Source organism: Pteropus medius, unplaced genomic scaffold (genome assembly GCF_902729225.1).
Source record: "Pteropus medius unplaced genomic scaffold, Ma_sr-lr_union100, whole genome shotgun sequence".
NCBI lineage: Eukaryota > Metazoa > Chordata > Mammalia > Chiroptera > Pteropodidae > Pteropus > Pteropus medius.
This window is the reverse complement of record NW_024347790.1, coordinates 4,217,694-4,237,807: the sequence shown is the minus strand read 5'-3', so window position 1 is coordinate 4,237,807 and position 20,114 is coordinate 4,217,694. Positions and strand designations below refer to the sequence as shown.

The 20,114-nt window shown below is 40.0% G+C and overlaps 1 protein-coding gene across 1 annotated transcript in view; it reads right to left on the bottom strand.

Moving 5' to 3' along the window:
• MRC1 (mannose receptor C-type 1) overlaps positions 1-19,670 on the bottom strand; it is a 77,129-nt gene extending 57,459 nt beyond the window's left edge. Inside the window, exons 1-4 of the mRNA XM_039877496.1 lie at positions 19,365-19,670; positions 8,465-8,866; positions 5,061-5,234; positions 1,068-1,232 (exon numbers count right to left, since the gene is read on the bottom strand). Of these exons, the coding sequence (XP_039733430.1) occupies positions 1,068-1,232; positions 5,061-5,234; positions 8,465-8,866; positions 19,365-19,425 (802 nt within the window). The 5' untranslated portion in view covers positions 19,426-19,670. The remainder of the gene's footprint in view (positions 1-1,067; positions 1,233-5,060; positions 5,235-8,464; positions 8,867-19,364) is intronic.
• Between the last annotated feature and the right edge of the window lie 444 nt (positions 19,671-20,114).

The window sequence follows — 20,114 nt, the reverse complement described above, 5'->3', positions numbered from 1 at the left end:
ACATATATGTAACTATTATTATAAAAGTGGTAAACAAATGACAGAAATGCATATGCAAACAGAGAAGAATTGCATTTTGACTGTATAATATTTTGGGACTTCCAGGTACAAGTAAAATGACATGCGAGAGGGTGTGGAGGTGAGAAAGAATGAAATATGAATGAGGAACCTAAAACCTTTCTTTTGTCAAGACTGCACGATGCACGAAGGGGAACAGTTGTCAGCGGACACATGGCAGCCTTTGAATGTCAGGCAAAGGTGTTTTGTGAATAATTTGGTAGGAAACAAGAAGCCAGTAAGAGTTTTCGAACATGGTAGTCTCAAGATCAGAGATATGGAAGCAATGTCAGGGCGACCTGGAGGGAGGAAGGGCACTCTGGAGTGGAGAATTGGGGATGCTTTTTCTTCCCCCCTCATTCCTGCTCCTAATCTCTCTGTTCCCCAAGTGTGGATTTTAGAAGCTAAAACAAATACTCTCACTTCGAGCAAACATCAGCTCTTTTAATCTTTACAATTTTACAAGAACAAGAGCTTAAAAAACAAACAGTACACTGTGGAAAGAGTGTCAATAAGATTTGAAGGTCTGAGAGTTCCAGAGACAGGAGACAAAAAGGTCTCAGAGTTTCAGAGCAGCTCTTGACTTGTCCCTGCTTGTGGTGGCAGCATTTTGTTATTTTGAACTCTGTCACGCTAATGGAAGATCTTTGGTTTCAGGTCACAGCTGGAACACTTGACCAGCATGGTATCCCTGCCTTGTGTCCAAAAACAACATCGCTAATCAATTGTGGCATCTTTTATTCTGAACCCAGATTAATCCTCAGAATCCATTTCAGCACAGGTTCTAGAGACTATCACAACCGACAGAACAAAGCAGGCTTATGAGATCAAACCTATTTGCCATCCCAGATGTCTTTTTCAGGGTGCAGAGTTGCCACACCCTCGGCAAAGCCTGCTCAGGGACTGACTCCATCGTGATGTCTACAATCACTCGCGCTGTCTGCGCTTACATTGAACTATATAGAAAGAAAATAATCATGATCTTCCTGACAACTTTTTCATATCATTACCTGTCAGGTATGTTTGCTCATGTATCTCTGTGATGCTCAAGAGATCAGCATTCTGTTGCTGGCAGCTCCTTCTCGCCTGGTGCCACGTTAAAGCAGATTTGGAGTTTATCTGGTAGGAAATGCTAGTCAATGGATCTTTTTTCCATAAGCTTTCACTGCCTTCAACTGTAAAAGAAGTGAAATTGGCTGTTAGGCCTAGAAAAGGCTTTCAGTGGACTATATTTTTTAAACGATCCTAGTAACGTGATTGACTAAAGCATTATATTTCCTTTCCTTCCTTTTCTCTTTTTCCTTTTACTTATTTTTAAAGTGCCTAGGACATTTTCTTCACTCCTGAAATGAAGAGTTTTCAAAAGATCAACCACATCGAATCTCTTCCATGTACCCAACAAAAGAAAAGGAGGCATGATCTCCTCATTTTTCCATTGGGGTGTTCGGGATCAGATAAGTTGGGGAGCGAAGTAATTACAAAGACTAAGAATAGATACCAGTCCAACTTCCTAATCTAGGAAAAAATAAAGTGAGACAAGAAAATAAATATATGTCTTCTCTCAGCAAGTGAATATTTTGTCTGCATATGCTAGTTTGCTTGTTTGTTTGTTTGTTTTTCAGACCAAGACATATGCATAAGAGGAAATATCATGGACTCCACAGACAGACTGACCTGGATCTGCATTCGGTGCTGTCACTCACTAGTGGTTTGATCTCAAATTGGTAACTTTTAGAATCTCACTTTTTCACCTCTAGAATATATTCAATATAAGTAGCCCCTGGCAATGGTAAATGCTGATTGCTAGTTTAAAACATAAATAATTTAGTTTATTTTTCTTTTGTGATTTTATGATTCTCAATACACTCTATAAACTTGGTTATACTCTATAAAAGGCCAATAGTATAGAGATAAATTTAATTTATAACTTTTTACATATAAGATACTTGAGAAGTTAGTCAGCAAATGAATCTTAGTCTACTTCGTGTTATAAAAATTCCTCTTTTGTCATTTTAATAATGTAAAATTCTACTTACAAGTCATGTGAAGGAATAATCTTTTCATTTATTTGCAAGTAAGAGAGAGAGGATTATATAACTTCTCAAGTTTTCTGAGTGGTATTGAACTTGCTAAGAAATTGCCAATGTTCCAGAAGCATATAGCCAACATTGCTGTGATTCCTTTTATCTGACAAAGAAGCAACCTTTTTCATACACATACCACACACAATGATATGAAACTTGGCACACCAAAGAGTAAGAAAAATATATCAAAACTTTATTCAGGCAACAGCATAGATGTTTCTAAAATGTTTTAAGTTCAAAGTCAATACATATACTCATATAAAAATAAATTTGAATTAGTGATATTAAAACTAAATTATCATGATCTGAGGCTTTACTAGTTTAGGTCCAAATGGATCCTTCCCCATTAGTGAGATCATTCAATTGAGATTGCATGAGGTTTATTTGAAAATGGAGATGTTATAAATAACTATTCTTAGAAATTTGGAAGTTTTCTTATAATATGGTAAAAAAAAACAAAAAAAATGTTGAGCTAAGAAAAAAAAAAAGAGGGGATTATTTTCCTGTTTAGAAATATAGGAAAAGGATATAAATGACCAAAAAAGGAAATATAATTTGACCCTTCTCTTCAGGTAAAGAAATTTTATTTTGCATTTTAAATCAAGGAATTAAGACCAATTTCTCAGTAAATGTTTAGGTTTGCTAATTATACATCTCCCCAAATGGTTTAAATACCCGTAGTAAACCAATTTAACTGACGTTGAAAGCTGAAGTTGCAAGCTATGGAAAATTGAAAGGAGTCTTTTCCTCTTCCTGTTACCATGATATTTGAAAATAAATGTGTAAATAGAAAGAGAACATTACAATAAACAATGTAAAGGACAGTGTCACCAGGTCAATCACTAGTACCTCATTGCCCTGTATTGAATCTACTTGTTTGAGGCTAATATAAAATAAAATGTTATTTTGAAAGAAACAAAAAGCAAGGAAAATGAAATAGACTGGAAAATTTCAAAGCCCTTTTAAAAAGGCACAAACTGTATAAGATGTGCTGTAGGTTGTTAATGCAAACTGAGCTCAAACATATTTTTTTAATTCTACTACAATTATTTTACATTTAATAGGAAAATATATATAATTTGATTTTGAAGACATAAACCAGAAGTAACAAGACTGAAAGATTATTCTAGAACATAGTCAATATACCCCTCCAACGCACATTTATCCTAGGTGGTGAGCTCTCTTTGTGACTAATGACTGGACATCTGCCCTCCATTTAATGATTTATTAAATCATACTAGCATCTGACAACTCTTTTGTCAACACCACTTAAGCACAGGACTCTATAGGTGGGCCCGTGAAATCCGTACCCCTAAGAAATTCCATGATAACAGATTTGAAAAAACACCATTTGTACAAAGTAAAGGAGAAAGGCACTCCTCGATCACTGAAAAACAAGGATTGCTTTATCTTAAGGAAAACGTAGCTCAATGTTGACATCAGACAAAAAGATTTCTAATGCAGAGATCAGACTTCTATCAACTTTTCATGGAAATCAAACCTTTAAAGGTTGCTAATAAGAGCAAAGAACACATTTACCTCATCCAAGAGTGGCAGAACGGTGTCACTAAGGATGGGAAGCAGGTGAGTTTTTGTGGGTCTTCACCCAGAACAGAAGGATCGCACACAGAAGAGAATGACGATATATAAGGGTGACGAATCAAATTTATTTTCAGTGGGATGTTTAGGGATTATAAATCAAGACAGGTAAACGAGCACGATTTTTGGAACTCTGGCTTTTCCTTCTCAAACTAACATATTTTTGTAAAATGGACTGTTTTACAATAATGCTTGAAATAATGTGATCGTGTGTGGATGCAAGTTATGAAAGCTGAGTTAGGAGTAACACAGTTGCAACCGCATGGCCTCTGAACCATCCCAGATCGCAGCCTGATGCTCTTCCCCTGTAACTGCTCCTTTGCAGGGCAGCAGTAGAGAATCTTGAGTAATAGCAGAAAACAGAAGCTGCTCTGATCTATAAAAACTGACGCGGCAAGAGGCCTGGCGGTAAGAACTTTAGGAGGAAGCACTGGAAGTAGGTAGCTGGCAGCAGGAGGAGGATGTGGGGTGATAGGGAAAGTAAAGCGAAAAACTCTTGCTTTTTCTCCTTCGACATCATCCTTGCCTCCCAGGGCAATGCTCTCCTCCACCCCACCCCAAACCTGCTGCACCCTTTCTTTATAGATTCTTAGGAATGGAAAGAACACCAAGAGTTCTTATGTTCTGGCCTCTTCCCATCAGTATAATGCAATACCACTTATTTTGCATTTCTGCAGTATGACTTCAATTTTCCTTTTAAAAACACTTCGAGCAGAGAAGTAACCCACTTCCATTGCTGTGTGAAATTGAATGATACTCTTCATAATGAAGTTTAAGAAGAGTATCGTCACTATCGTTTTCAGTGAGGAGCCCCTTTCATTAGACTGACACAACATTCAGGAGCTTCTCATATCTCTTTCTCCGCCAAACCACATGCTCATGGCGTTTAAATTCTGTTTTTGATCTCTAGTTTAATAAGGATACATCATTGGAAGGTTGGGGAATGGCATGCCTATCTCTGGTATTAAGTACTTATTGGATCATATTTAGTATAATTTGCCCTGAAGTCTTAGAAAATAACTGACAGCAAAAGTGGAAGTTGAAGAAAAGAAGTAGCTGGTGAAATGAAGGGGTCATTTGATGCGGCCCAGAGCTGAGAGTCAGAAGATCTGTGTTCTAGTTTTCAGGCCAGATGGGTCACCTTCTCCATTATAAAGTAGGGACAGTGGCCTCTCTAGTGGGTTATGGTGGGGCATGAAGCAATAATCAATGTGAAATAACTTCGGGGGAGAAAAATGTTCTCGATACATGCAAAGTGATATCACTACGTTGCCATACGAAATGTGCCAAACTTCAATTCTCGAAGATAAAGTTACTTACATTTCAAGGGACAAAATCCAAATAGCTTATCTGTGTCATAATCTGTAGTGGTTCCACACCAGAGCCACCCATCCGAACGCCCGGCACTTGTGCAATCAGCATACCACTTGTTTTCAAACTTGAATGGAAATGCACAGGTTGCTCCATTTGCATTGCCTAATAGCGTGTACAAGGCTAAAAAAAAAAAAAAACATACTGGTTGGCACTTAGAATGTAAGTGATCCTTCTGAACGCTGGCTTTCCAATAAAGAGTACCGGAAGAATCGTTCTTACTCTTCTGATCACACTTGGTGTCCCCACACAGGGATTCCTTTAATTTCCCTTCTCTCTCTACCCCACTCTTTGCTGGGTACATAGAACACTCTGCACTCGAAGGTAATTCTACCATCGCTTCATCTCTCTGCTGTCTTTAGGAACAGATTTTCCTCTTTCCTCTCTGAGGCAAAAGTCGTCAGCCTAGTTGGCACCAGCTCTGACCTCTGCATTTCCTCCAAAACAGAGAAGAGGCCATCCTTCCTCATGGCTGGAAGCACAGAATCACAGAATCTCTAGACAGAGAATAACCTAACGGCTGTGTGTGTAATTCAAACACAGAATCGATACTTAAATCCCCTCCAGTCACTTCCTGTCAAGCCAGCCTCCACTTGAGTCCCTCGGCAGGGTAGGAATTTGAGTATCACTCTAATCCACACCAAGGAAGAAAATCTCTCAAAAACCGTGAGATACCATTGACAATCAATATTGTCCTTTTAAAAAACTGAATTTAAACAGATCAAAATAGGAAGCTCTGGGTTCACCTGGAAAGGACAACCGAAAAAATACAGAATCATTGTTGATTATTGTTTGGTTTAAGCCAAAAGGATTAGAGAAGCTCAGATCTCCACTGACAACCATACTACTCACCTCACATTCTCCAGGATGTTTAAAGTCTCTACCTTTATAGGGATATTTCCTTTGGCAGGTAAGGACCCTCAATATTGAAGTATTTAGCCTCCTGCCACCAGTTGATATTCAGAATTCGTCCTAGGTAGGAAGACTCTTTTCCTAATTACGTTTTGTAAATTCTATGACGTAAGAAAGTTCTTAAAAGACGTCTTAAAAGTTCATTTAGATAATATTAAGTTTGTAAAACATGTAGCACACCACCTAACATTTATTAAGAGCACAATAAATGTAATTTTTTTTACCTCCTTTGTCTTTACTCGTTACGCTTTTCCAGTCCTCTTTAAAAGCTAGCTTTATTTTCAAATAGCTCAAAATTATTATTATTATTATTATTTGTCTATTAGCTAGTTCAATTCTAACTTTTTTCCCACTAAGTTACAGGATGTTTTCCAAATCATATATTGTATAAGTAACATGCAGGATTCAGAAATAATTATGCCACTCTTAAGCACTGGGTACCTGTTCCCTCACCCGAAGAAAGCCTGTTAAGACCACCTCAGGGCTATTTGTATTCTTCATTACATTAGCCAAGAAATTTTCAGTGCTGAATTTGTAGCTGTCAATCAGAAATGGACTTTGCAGGACTAATTTGATTTACTTAATGAAGCACTGATGAGGCCAAAAGAACCAGGCTCCACTCCACCTACCACACTGACAAACCACATAACCGCAGTCAATTCGCTCTTTCTCTTGTGGTCCAAACTTCCAGACAATGTTCAGATCTTTCTACGGCTACAATTCTGGCTCTGTATTTTCTAAAAACTGGTCTCATCCAGTTTTCTTTGGAGACTCAACAACACTCTCCTGGCACTGTCTTCAGTTCTCATGTGTACTCCAATGAATGGATTCCAAGGGCTAGATCGTCTGCAGGAACATCTCAAGTACTGGGAGGGAGTTGGAGGGTATGCAAAGTGTGATCCGTGGACCATCTGCATCCCACCACCCAGGTGTTCATAGGGATAATTCAACAGATTCCTAGGTCCTTCCCCCAATATGCTTATTTAGAATCCGGGTGGGAAGGGACCTTGGAATCTACATTCTTCATAGCTCTCCAGGTGATTCTAAAGCATATTCGAGTTTGAGTACCCTATGCATATTTTTCTCAAAACAAACAGAAGAGGGAGGGGTTTGGGGGGGCTACAAAACCTCAGTGATATATTTTAAAATAAAATAAGAAGTTCGATGTCTTAGTCTCAATCTTCCGTGCACTGAATCCTTCAATTAGGACTACTGTCCTGTTTGTGTGGTTTGACTCAGTCAAGTCTTGTTCACCCTTATCCTGCCCTGCAGTTTTCTTTCGAGTTTCTCCTGAAAGGTTATACAATATAAGTGGTCTCTCATGTAATTTCTAAACCTACATTTTGTTCAATAAATGCCTCAGGATAACTTATTTCTGAGTCCTCCTTCGCATTTTTCTTCTATTCCTACTCTCAGTCCTCCTTATATAGAAGGAAAATGGAAAGCTGACAAATTACCACCTTGCAGAGATTTGAACGCCTCTGCCCTGCCTAGCTACGATTACTAGGTTAAACTTTGCAGCCTCAATAACATAGTAATTTTGAAAACAGGTAACCTCTTATCCCAAACGTCCAGCTCTTTCTCTGACCTTGAGGTTGTCCTAGATAACACTTCATACTAACCAAGTGTCCAAACTTAGAATGTGGTTATTACACCATCTGATTGAAAAAGCTTTTCTAACGGGCTTCAAGTTCTTTTGTATTTTTGTTTTCTTTTGTTTCTTTCTGTGCAGCCACCAGAGAATGAAATTTGGCCAAAAGACAAGAAGACTAAATGCTCTGATTTTTATCTAACCTTCAAGAGCTTAAGGTACCAACTACATATAAAATGATTTCCGGCTCTGCCGGTGCTACCACTTTCTAAAATAGCTGAGTATATATGCTGCATATTAATTTACAAATTAATTCCACAGCTTTGAACTCTTCTGATTATTATAGTCTCTAAATACACATAAGGTAAAAAATCAGAAATATTTTGAAACTCAAACTGTCAAGGAACACCAAGATTTCACTTCAGGCAATCTGACTTGTTAAAAATGTTGTTTCGTGAATCATTTCTACACACATAACTTAAACCAAAGGGAAAAAAATATTGCAAAATTCATTTATCACTACAACTGTATAATGTCAAACAGGAGGCTCTTAGTCAAAGACTACAGAGAAAATTAATTTCTAAAAATTATAACTCATATTTAAAAAGAATCTTAGCTAAAGTAAAAAAAAGTCTTACCATTAACTACAAATAGGTAACAGGTTAAGGACTTGTTACCATATTTATTCACTGTCAAGTTCTCATAGAACAAAATAGTTCAAAACGCAAAGGTTATCAATTAACATTTCTAGTACAGACTAAACAAGAATATGCTTATTGTCTTGAATTAGTTTCCAACTCAGAAAGTGAGAAAAACGTGACAGAAAGGTAAAGAATTTGGTGCTTTTTACCTTCATAGCCTCTAGAGCATAAATCGTCTGTGGTCCCGTAGATCTTCCATCTGCTCCATAAACCTGACCCCTTGAAAAGCATAACGTTCTTTTCTTGTCTATTACCATAGTTGAAAAATAAATCTTCTCCCTTGATCCCCAAAAGTGTGTCATTTTTGCACTCCCATTTCTGAAATTCGCTCTTCGGGTCACAGGCATAGAGAGTGATAGCGACCCAATCCGTTTTTGATGGCACCCCCAAGCACAATTTAAATGAAACACTCATAATCTGCGATTCAGACACCCATCGGAATTTCTGTGCTTCATTGTCAGGGTTGCAAACTGCTGTTTGGACTGCACTGGGACTTAATGCTTCCACACAGCGCTTGTGATCTTCATTGTATATTAAAAACTGCCTCGTGTCTGTTTAAAAAAAAAAGAAGAAGAAAAGAAAGGATGTTTAAGTGGATACATGTGACAAAGACGATATTTTAGGTCAAAAGTGCCTAACGTTTCCATTTCCCTAAAGGCTTATGATCATGGGGAAAGGGGTGAAGGAGGCTCTGCCTGGACCAGCTCAGCTCCTCTAGGGGACCCCTGAGGCTGGAGAGAGAGACTGGGTTGAGGGGCCTCTCTTGGGAGCACGTGGCTGCCAGTGATAGGCAAGAAATCCTCATGATGTCCTCGTTCATTATGAGCAGTACTATGAAAGACCTGTCTTAAACACACACTAATTGTAATGGAGCAAACACAAACAGTAGATAATAGGGAAAGAAATAATACCCATCGGGGAAAAGAAAATTTGGATATGAACATAATAAGCTATAAAATTAAATACATGTATTTCCTGGAATCAAACTGTGATGTCTGACTCATCCTTACTCTCTTCGAGAGAGATGAAATTTATACATAATTATTCTAATTATAATCTTAGGAAGGTTTTTTGGTAACTTAAAAAATAATTTTATTTTAGGAAATTTTACCTTCATTTTATGTTCAGCAAATGTTTGAACTAAGTGTTTTCTGGGTAGTTCAGGTATAGGCAACTACAGCTTTTTGTTTTGTTTTGTCTTCCCCTCCAACAGTAGGTAATTTAGAGACCTACTATCTAGTGACAAGTTAATATCTATTATATAATCTTAACTTTTGATTCATTGGCATATTAAAACTAGCCTTTATATAAAAAAGATCAAACATGTATTTAAAAGTGTAATAGGGTAAATGAATGTAAGTTTTATATCATTTAATATATATGAGAATAACTTTACAAATTTACTTGTCGTTTGGGGCTGGTGATTTAAATAAATATATAGAGAGATGGTTTATGTTTATAGTACATAGCTGCTAGCTGGCAAAACTCAACTTCCTCTTGCCAAAAAAAGAAAAAACAATCTGGTAAGCATATTTTTTTCCTTAATTCAAAATCGAATGCATGTAAAGCGTTTTCCTTTTCATTGTCGTTGTTGATTTTTTTTTTAAGAATAAAGTGTTTTAATTTTGTGACATCATATAAGTTAAACAATTCTTGTGAACTTTTACTAAATACCTTCTACTTAAGTGGTTCTTTCTAAATGAGCTGCCAGTATCGCAGATGTTTGAGGGTCTGACTAAATGTGCTCATTATTTTTAATCAAATCACACCAGTGAAATACAACAAAGTAATAACAGTACCACTAACAGAATCCTTTAATGTGTACAAAGCACTTTTACAAGCCAAATTCTATTTATTTCCCTCAACAACCCTGTGAAGTTAGCACCACCTACATACATACACTCTGAGGTCTGTTCTGGTACTATCAACTCAGACTTTATCATGAATATTTGCCTCAAAAGATTATTTTCTCCTGCCTCACTCCTGTGAACACTGTTGTTAGAATGCTCCTGCCTCTGTCTCATCTGAGTTCCTGATTCTTAATTGAACCTCTGCCTGGGTTCCTGGGCTGGGTTCCTCATTTCTGCTGGTTTGATTTCTTGTAATCAGGACTCAATTGACACTGCATTCAGAACACCTGCTTCTGTTGGCTTCCCTGGAGTTGACATCTGTCAACTCAACATGCTCTGTTGGACCAAATCTCTTCCCATCTAGATGAACTCCTGTCTGGGACTGATCTCATTTTGCGGTTGCCCGTCTCCTACCATAACAAAATGAGACCCTTTCTTCATTGCAATAAAATCAAAATTTTAATAATATGCAGTTTTCTTCACAATAAAACAGAGGAAAACAGAAAATAAAAAGGTGTTTTAAAAAAACAGTTACTATGATAATTTCCTACACTCAAATATAAATCGAGGCTCCCCTAACCTTAAAAGGTAATGAACTCTGAAAATTTTGTCATATAAATTCAACTATACTGCCCTTTACATGTATCTGCTACTCCATCTATTTTTTCCCTATCTAGACTTATCTTCCAGTTTTCAGGTGCTTTTGCTCAGTAACAACTCATCCATAATAAACATATCTTCCACCTACTCTCTAGTAACCAACACATGTTAACCACCCAAATTCAGTCAACCAACCAGTGGGTAACCAGCCATTTAAAGTAAGGTGCTTGAAAATTTTCATGCACAAATAGAGTTCCTCTTTCAGAGGTTTTAAAAATTTGACTTTTATTTCATGCACTCAATTTTCATCTGTAGTTTTATCTTAATTTTACTCTAAATATGATGGTATTTAACGCACAAACATCTGATCTTCTCTTTCTCATTAATGGCATCGTCATCCGCCCAGATCCAGAAGTCAAAAGCCTAGGAGTCATCCTGGATTCCCAGCTTTCCCTCACTCTCTAGGACAAAAGCAGACTGTTGGCTCTCTCTACAGCACACCGTGTTGAAGATTTTGGACTTGCCAGCCTCCACGACTGCATGAGCCAATTCCTTAAAATAAATATCTCTCAAAAGATAGATAAATGGTAGACAGATAGACAGACATGTGTGTGCACACATGCATGCATGCACACACGTGTGCATGCACACACTCACACACACACACACACACACACACACATACACTATGCGTTCTATTTCTCTAGAGGACCCTGACTAATACCTATACCCTAATTCATTCTTTTCTCTCCTTCATCATTGTCATCACCATGGTCTTGTTCTAGTCTTCTTCTCCTTGAAATAGAATCACCAAAAAAGATAACGCCGGATCTCCCAGTTTCCTGGGTAGGATGGACCGAACTTGTGACCTGACTTTAAGCTGCAAACAATTGTAAAACAAACTAATGTCATGGGTAGTTTCCACTTAGCTATACAGAAGGATCAGATTTTTTTCTGTTTGTGCACTCTCTTTAGCAGACTGCCTGTGATGCGAATGCTTATTCAATAATAAAATTGTTCTCCTTTTCTTCCAGCTTTGTGGAGAGGTTTTCTAAGTTGGGAGATTTTGTTTTTAACTATGTTTCCCCCAACAATTTAAACCCTTCAGGAGTGTACTGCAGCACACAGGGAAAAAACAACCAGCCCCCTCGTTACAGCTCACTAAGGCGTGACCCCTCTGCCCTTGCCTCCTCCCTCTCTCTCTCTCTCACCTCCTCCAGCCACAGGGCCTCTCTGTTCCTCAAACACCACCAGCCCATTTCCACTTTAGGAGCGTCATAGTTCAAGTTCCCTCTTCTTGGGTTGCTCATTAAGTCCCAGCTCAAGTGTCAACTCCTTAGCAAGCCAACTAACCTAATTATACTTTTATTTTCTATATGATATCCGTAACCATCTTAAAGTGTGTGTGTGTGTGTGTGTGTGTGTGTGTATTAATTTTGTTTACTTATGTTTTGCCTGTGTTCCTCTACTGGAATTTAACTCCATGAGTGGAAAGATTGTATCTTTCTGCTTCAGTACTGTATTCTGTCTTTTAGGGGCATAATAGTCTCTCAACAAATAATAGCTGAATGAATAAAAGGATATTTATTAAATCTGAAGCATCTTCACTAGTAACTCAGATACATTATTTAATAATTGATTAATGACGATGGGTCTATTTAATGTTACTTTTCCCCCTGAAGGTTTATTTTTATCGAAGAGCAATATATAAATGTTTATACTTATGAAAGGAGTACTTGGAAATGAAAAGCTTCTATTTCAAAACAAACTTATCTATTTTTGTTTCCTTTATTTATCTTTGACATTAGGAAGCAGTGCAAGTTTGATATTGCCTTTGCCAGACAATACGAGGAAATGTAAGAATATCATTTTATGGTCCTACCTTCATACATTATTCTTCTCTCCAACTAGTCAACAGGTCGTTTTGCTTTTATGATGGTTGCTGTGCAATGACTTTGATTTAAAATGTCATCCTTCCTCTTAAAGTGATTCAAGGCCTTGACCAAAAGGCAACTTGTGCATTTTTGCCACCATTAAGCACATCAATGTTTTATCTGTATAAACATTCCAATTTTTTTTGTTTGTACTAATTAGATTGTTGTAATAGAAACACCGCAAAGAAGCTGAACAAATGAGGACAGTTGGATACCTATATTCATTTCTCTGCAATCTCATTTGTGGGCTCAAAGGTATGTTTCCTTTTGTGTCTTAATACACATCAGAAATTTATTTACAGAACTGAAGAGCCCCTTCTTCCATGTTAACTCTCTCTTAATAATCTCACATTTATTTTTCAATAACTATGCACGACGCGAGCAAGGATGTAAAGACAAAGAAGAGGCAAGTTCCCCGCCACACTGAGCTCGCACTCTGCTGTGGTTAATTCAAGAGCAGAACTATCAAAGGTTAAAACACAATCAGGAAAAAAGCATAAGTTCCGACCCAATATCTCAGGTTAAAAATAACTGATATCCAATAACATGGGCTTGAATTTTCTTTTCAGTGGGTCTGAAATTATTCCATGACACCGAGCAAGAAATTAAATTTCCAAACTTACTAGCAAAGAAAATCAAGTTATTCAAGGTGACTATTTAGAGATATATCTATTATATGCTATATTCCCTCACACACTTTTAGACTTTCCCCATTATTAATAAATAAAACGCTGACATGAAGAAAAACGAAAATAACTTCTGGAAGCTGGAGAAGCTGGATAAGAGGAAGGTGAGCGTGTACCTTGTAGCAGATACAATCAGAATCCCATTTATTTCTTCTTGCCTTTTACCGTTTCGGTACATGCCAGCCCCACTCCCCAGTGCCAGCACCACACCGAAGGGCCTGGGGGCATTTTCTGGCCATCAGAGCCTCCTTTGCCCACACACTATGAAGAAGAGAGGGTCAGAGAACTAATGGCCCCTGGGAGTAGTGTAGCACTTGACTAGTGACCAATGAGAAGTGATCGGTAAACATCTCAAGCCCCGTGCACCTTGGGTGGATGACTCTGAGGCACGTTGCTATACTGTCACCCAGAGCATCCCAGCAGGGCTGAGCTCCAGTTGTGCACTGTGGTCACTGGCTCCTTAATCCACCCTTTGCTGGTGCCTCCTCTTCCGGTCTCACTTCCCCCATCCTCTGCCAGTGTTTCCGGGGGCCCGCTTCCAAATAAACCACTTCACTCAAATCATTGTCAGCGGTCAGCGTCCTCAGCGACCCAAACTCAGAAAATTGTCCATGAGCCTCGGCTAATGAGCGTGAGACCTGCACATGTCCCCAAAGAACTGAAATTAAGTAAAAAACATATTTACCGTACACCTACTATATGCAAAACAAAACAAAACAAAACAAAAAAAACTATACCAAGTGCTAAGGGCAGGGGGAAGACTGGGATCGAGTGTTAGGCTTCACAGTACTTAACAAAAACAAAAAAAGGAAAAGTTGAGAATTATTTTTCACTTCGATCCTTCATTTGTTCATTAAATATTCAGGGAACCTACTATTTTAAGTCACTGCATTTGGCCATTTGGGGAGGTACAAATATGAATCCAATATGGCTTTCAACTTCGAGGAGAAAAGTAGAGGCCAAGAGTAAAAAATTCTGCCAACTTCCGACCTCTCTCCCTAAAGATATGAATGTCTACACCCTCCCCAGGTTCATTCACTCCCATCGCAGATCTCCCTCGGCCTCCTCATCTCATTACCTGTGTCCTGGATTCCAACCTCTCCTACCTCTCTACTCGCTACCTTTTTCCTTTCCTAGATCTTCAACCTCAGAATGCCAGCCTCTCCCCCAGTTTTAAGACAAACAAACAAAGCCTCGCCGGTAAGAAGTGGACACTACACCACTCACAGCAATGACTAATTAATTGACCTTTACGTATCATGTCAACCTGAGCATGACATAGTCAGAGCTTCGCCGCTCATGGGCTGTGTGACCTTGGTCAAGTTTCTAAACTACTCTGTGCTTCCTTTCCCCCCATCTGATCAACGAGGGGGGAAATAACAGGATCTGCTAGTTGCGAGAATTCAACGAGATCATCCAAGTAAAGCGCTTGAAACAGTTAGTTATCCTCGTTAACTTGGGAAAATCAGACTCAAAGACGGTGTGAAATGGTTCAGAACAGGATGAGACTAGAGAAAGCAGAGAACAGTTGCCACAGCTGAGAAAGAGACAGAAGGACAGAGACAATGGAGACCCAGAGTTTCCAGCCTCAGGGGACAGGTGCACTGGTGGAGAGAGGTATGTTCTTCAGGGCTGCTCAGTTAAATTAATCATTCCAGCCTCAATTTCCTCATCTGTAAATGGGATGGGGATCATGATGCTTTCTGAGAGAGTTGCTATGAACTTCTAAATAAGATAATTTATATAAAGTACCCAGCACGTCATTCTGCACATAGTAAACATTCAAATCTTCGTGCTCTCCCTTACCCTCTCCAAGTGAAAAGTCTAAACAGTTGATACAAATAGAGGGACTAAGCCCTTCTTCGACATATTGTTGTTTTGTAACACATTTATGCCTTTCCTGATCAACAGGCTCCAGCTGGTAAATTATGTGTACTTCTGAGCCTCAAAACTGGATGATTATGGTCAAAAATTAGCTCTGGTCCTTCCTGGCTAGCTGACTTCTGAACCTCAGTTTCCTCATGTAGTAAAAGGTGGATGGTAACCCCTATCCATCCCACCTCACAGGGTTGTAAAAATCTGCTGAAGGATCTAAAAGTGATTAATTAATGTGATTAAGGATCTGAAAACCCTCTGCGGCCTTAACTTGCTTTGGAATTGGTAGGATCTGTCTTAGAATCCTTCCTTCTCTTGATGTCAGTCTCAGTTCTTTCTGGAAGGGCCCCTCCCCTTCCTCTCACTTCCACTCCACCTGTTTTCCACTCGTCTCCACTGTGGACCGGCCCAACCGTATGATTTTCCCAGTCAACATCGCTCGGTGGCAGCCAAGACGCAAGCTGTCGCTACCATTCTCATTTTGATCCGTTCTACTCCCTCTGCCATGCACATGCATATACCACTGCAGAAGCTACTTAGCTTCGTTCAACTCCTCTTGTGGCCTCTGTGACCTAGTTCTCCCTTAGGCAATCAAGATTCAGTCTCAGGGACCAGGTTACAGGCTATGAGTGTCAAAGGATCCCTATGATCTTCAGCTCCCTTTTAAAGACAAGGATCTTTGTCTTTAACTGAATTGAGCACTTTTGATTCTTGAAAGTTCACACTTAACCGGTGATGACTCTTCCTACTTAGAAATTAGGTCTGACATCATCGGAAGACACTGAAATGTCATGCAACAAAGCAATTGTCTTCTTACCTATATCTCCCATATCTTACATACATACATCTCCACCTCTGAATTATCGGATATAATTTGTAACAATAACAGGAAAAATGGACAAAAAGAAGAGCAATCGAAAAAAAGAAAGATGATAAGAATTCCGTTTTGCTCAATAACTGCATTAAGTGTGTCTTCGATCTGGTATCTAAAATAAGTCATGTATCCAAAGAAATGAGAGACTGGAAATAAAAAAGCAGAAATACTATAAGGAAATTTTTATGAAAATTAAAACTAGTAAGGGAATGGTAGTGGGGAATTGTTTCTTGAAGAAAAATCCTGGATTGGTATTAAAACAGTCAGTCACTCATTCAGCAAATATGCCTGGCTTCTGTTTAAGAGAAAGAATTCTCCACTGGGAGTCAGGAGTTCTGAGTGCTAAACAGGTTGCGCCACTAACTCGTTGTGAGGCCCTGGAGAGATCACTTAACCTGTCAGGACTTTAATTTGCTCATTTGTAAACCAAGGAGGTTGGATGCAGCATGGGCCTGTGCTAGACACCAAATTCGGTTGTTTGTTTGTTTATTTGTTTTTAACTCTTACCAGCTAATGAGAGTCTGTTGTCTGTCGCTGCATTTCTTCTCAGCTCTGCCCCATGTGGCATCCCATCGGTAGTTTGAAATCAGCCACGATGGGAGTGTTACACCACGATGGGAAATTGATAATTGTCACAAACGCCACAGTGCTTTTCCTTCTGAGAACCAATCGTTAACTTTGCAACGCACCTTTGCTTGTGAACCATCCTATTTCAAGCTCAACTTTTCTGAGGACCAACCTCTGTGTCTGAGCAACTCTCACTGTATCTCTACTGTGATTAAATCCCCAGTGAGATCTAAACGATGGTACTGAATAAAGTTCTTCAAGTTAAAAACGTAGCAGCGCAAGAAAAAGAATGAAAAGGGAGAGTGGCTTTCTCCGCTGAGCCTGGTCTCCTGGGTCCCTCAAGGTACAGCATGGATGCTCATGGTGCTGATGATGTGGGAGGCTCTTGGGGAGGAGGGAAGAAGGGTTCTGGGTTAAGAGGAAATAAAGCACAGCAAGAAGTGAGACTTTTCTGTGGGTTTTCTTAATGAGTAGGAAGCCAGGAGAGGGGTACAGAGAATTTATATACCATTCGTTCTACTGCTAAGCATGTACTCTCTTATCCAGACACCTCTATTCATGCGCTGCTTGGGCCAAGAAAAGATAAAATAAGAATTATAGGGTCTCAAGTTTTAAAAAAAATTCTGGAATACACCTCGAATTTTGAAAATTTATTTTTTAATGACTAAAAATATTTTGGATATAGTGGGTTAAATTTAAAATATTCCTCAAATCGACATCACCTGTTTCTTCCTACTTTTTTAATGTGGCTACATAGTGTGGCCGGCGATGTTTCTATTGAACTGTGCTGGTTTGGGGTCGGCGTCTCAGACACAGCCCTTGGTCCGTTGGTCCAGCTCTTCTCTTTGAAGACCTTTAAGGGAATTTCTCCTAAGCAAACTATTCTGTTTGAGCCAGCACAACCCTTAGAAGATTTTCACTGGTTTGAGTTCTAACCCATGACGCCCTGAAGAATATGGGAACGTTCCTGCACGAGACAGACTTTCAAGACGAACACCATGATGGTGCCTCAGCCCCCACTGCAGTCTTCCCGCACCCGGGTTAAGTAGCTCCCCGCTCTAGCTCCCCTTACTCCTTGAGAGAGAGTTTTGTAGCCAGGACTAAAGTGAAATATCTCTTCAGGCTCCAGGAATCGTTTCTCAGCTTTATTTTTTGGGAAATCTCTCCTTTCAATACTTACTATGCTGTTTTTATTGGAAAGTTAATTACCACTATGGGGGCGGAAAAAAAGGCAGTCCTTTTAATAGCTAACACTGCTGAAGCCATCGCCACGGCCGTACTCTGTTCTCAGCATTTTATGTGTTCTAACTCATTGAATCATGGCAGCAGCGAATGGGGCAGGTAATGTTCAGCTCCCCAGGTTACAGACAGGGAAACTAAAGCACAAAGAAATTAAGTAGCACGCTGGCAGGCTGCAAACCATCCTGCCTTCACTCGTGTTTTTATAATCACTATTGTCTCCCGCCATGCCACCCTGAACGAGCCCGATCTCGTCTGATGTTGGAAGCTAAGCAGGGTTGGGCCTGGTTAGTCCTTGCATGGGAGACCACCTAGGAAGACCGGGTCTATTGGCGTCAAAAAAAAAATAATTAAAAAAATTAAAAATATAATCACTACTACTTAATGCTCACTATAATCGAACGAACGTTTTCCGCGATCGAAAACTCTGTTTCTGGTTGGGAGCTCCCGCCTTGCTGTGTCCTTCCAGTCCTGTCCCCGGCATCTCACCAGGACATGCCATGCCATGGCACAGACCGGACACAGACAGGGTTTGTGGATTTGAGAGAGATGAAGGGGGATCAGGAACGAAAAACTCTAAGCCGAGATGCCTTCCATCTCATCTCAAAAGAGAACTTGGAATGGGAACTCTTACAGGAGCCCTCATTCTGAAGTTTAAGCAGGTTAGGTCTAGAGAGACAGAAAGGGAGATTCGATGACGTCTTTAAGAATTTGAAAAGCTGACTATGTCCCTCGGTCAGGGGTAAAAAAACAAAAAATAAAAAATAACAAAACAACAACAACAAAAAAACAGAAAAGAAGAAAATAAAAAAACAGGAATAAATCAGTTTGAACTCCTTAGACTACAGATAAGGAGATTTCTAGCAATAAAAACTATGAATGATTAAAATAGTTCACAGGGGGAAAAAAGACACATTGTGGCAATCACACGGACTGCCTTTGAGGGTGGGAGGTAAGGGGTGTGATGTGTGGGCCTGTCCTTAGACCTGCAATGAGGAGAGACACCAGAGCTGTCCTCCTTTTAGCCCAAAACACTCAGAAGATACTAGTCGGGTGTTAGAAATATTGTGAAATGAAAACTCAAATGCGCAAACCACCGAGGAACTCCCTCTAAGAATAGAGCAGGGAAGGAACGGCAAGAGATGAGAGACGTCAAGAGGAAGAAAGTTGCTCCCTGGGGCTCAGGGCCAGGGGGCCCTTTGCCCTGAGAAGGTGTGCCCACCCCTACCCATACCCCTACCCAGCTTTCAGGCCGGTAACCCAGGCGGAGGCAGCAGGTTCTGCAGACCTGGAGGTGCGTGGGATCTCTGCTTCCCTCCTCACCACAGGTTTTGCAAAAAGTCCATGAACACTGACCCAAAAGGGAAGGTGTGCCATCGACCCCAGGCCCCGCGTCAGAAAGCCTCCACCTCAGGGCCACTTACCCAACAGCTGCGCGGCAACTGCAATGAGAGACAGGAAAATCAGGAGCAGGGGCAGCCTCATGGCCCAGAGTTTATCCTTTGCTTCCAGTGATGGAGAGGAGGGAGTGAAAAGGGATCAAGACACCCCTGGGGTCACTCCTTCCCCTACCCACGCCTCAGAGCTGCCTGCTGAAAAGAAGGGTGGAGGAAGCTCTCACTTTTAAAGGGCTTCTGAAATTAGGGAAAACCTCCAATAAAGAGATATCCTGTCACATGAGGGTGGTTGGAAAAACAGGAATTCAAAGTTACAACTTTGCTTCGTAAGCTAACTTCTGAGAAGAGCAGACACGGAGGAAGGGGAGAAAGGACATATGTGGGAGAGGGGTGAGGCAGGGGGGAGGTGGCGGGGCGCTGGTGAGAAAGGAGGAGCCGGGCTGGCCGGCTGGAAGCGGGGAAGTGAAACGGCTTCGGACCCACAGCCCTCTCCAATGAGGCTGTGTGGACTGCAAGCTGAAGGCCATCACCTGAGCGCGGAAACTGAGGTTCTCTCTGCAAAGCAGCTGAATCCAGGGTCCGTCAGCAGACAACGCCCATTCTAAAGGAACGGAAATGGCAGGCACTAAAAAAAAGACAGTTTCGTGATGGAAACATTTTCTTAAAGGTTGAACCTGACTTCCCTCATTCTCCATACTCAGGGCTCAGAGTATCTTCTTTTTCTGTTTTTTTTTTGTTTTTGTTTTTGTTTTTTTTGGTTGTTGTTGTTTTTTGGTT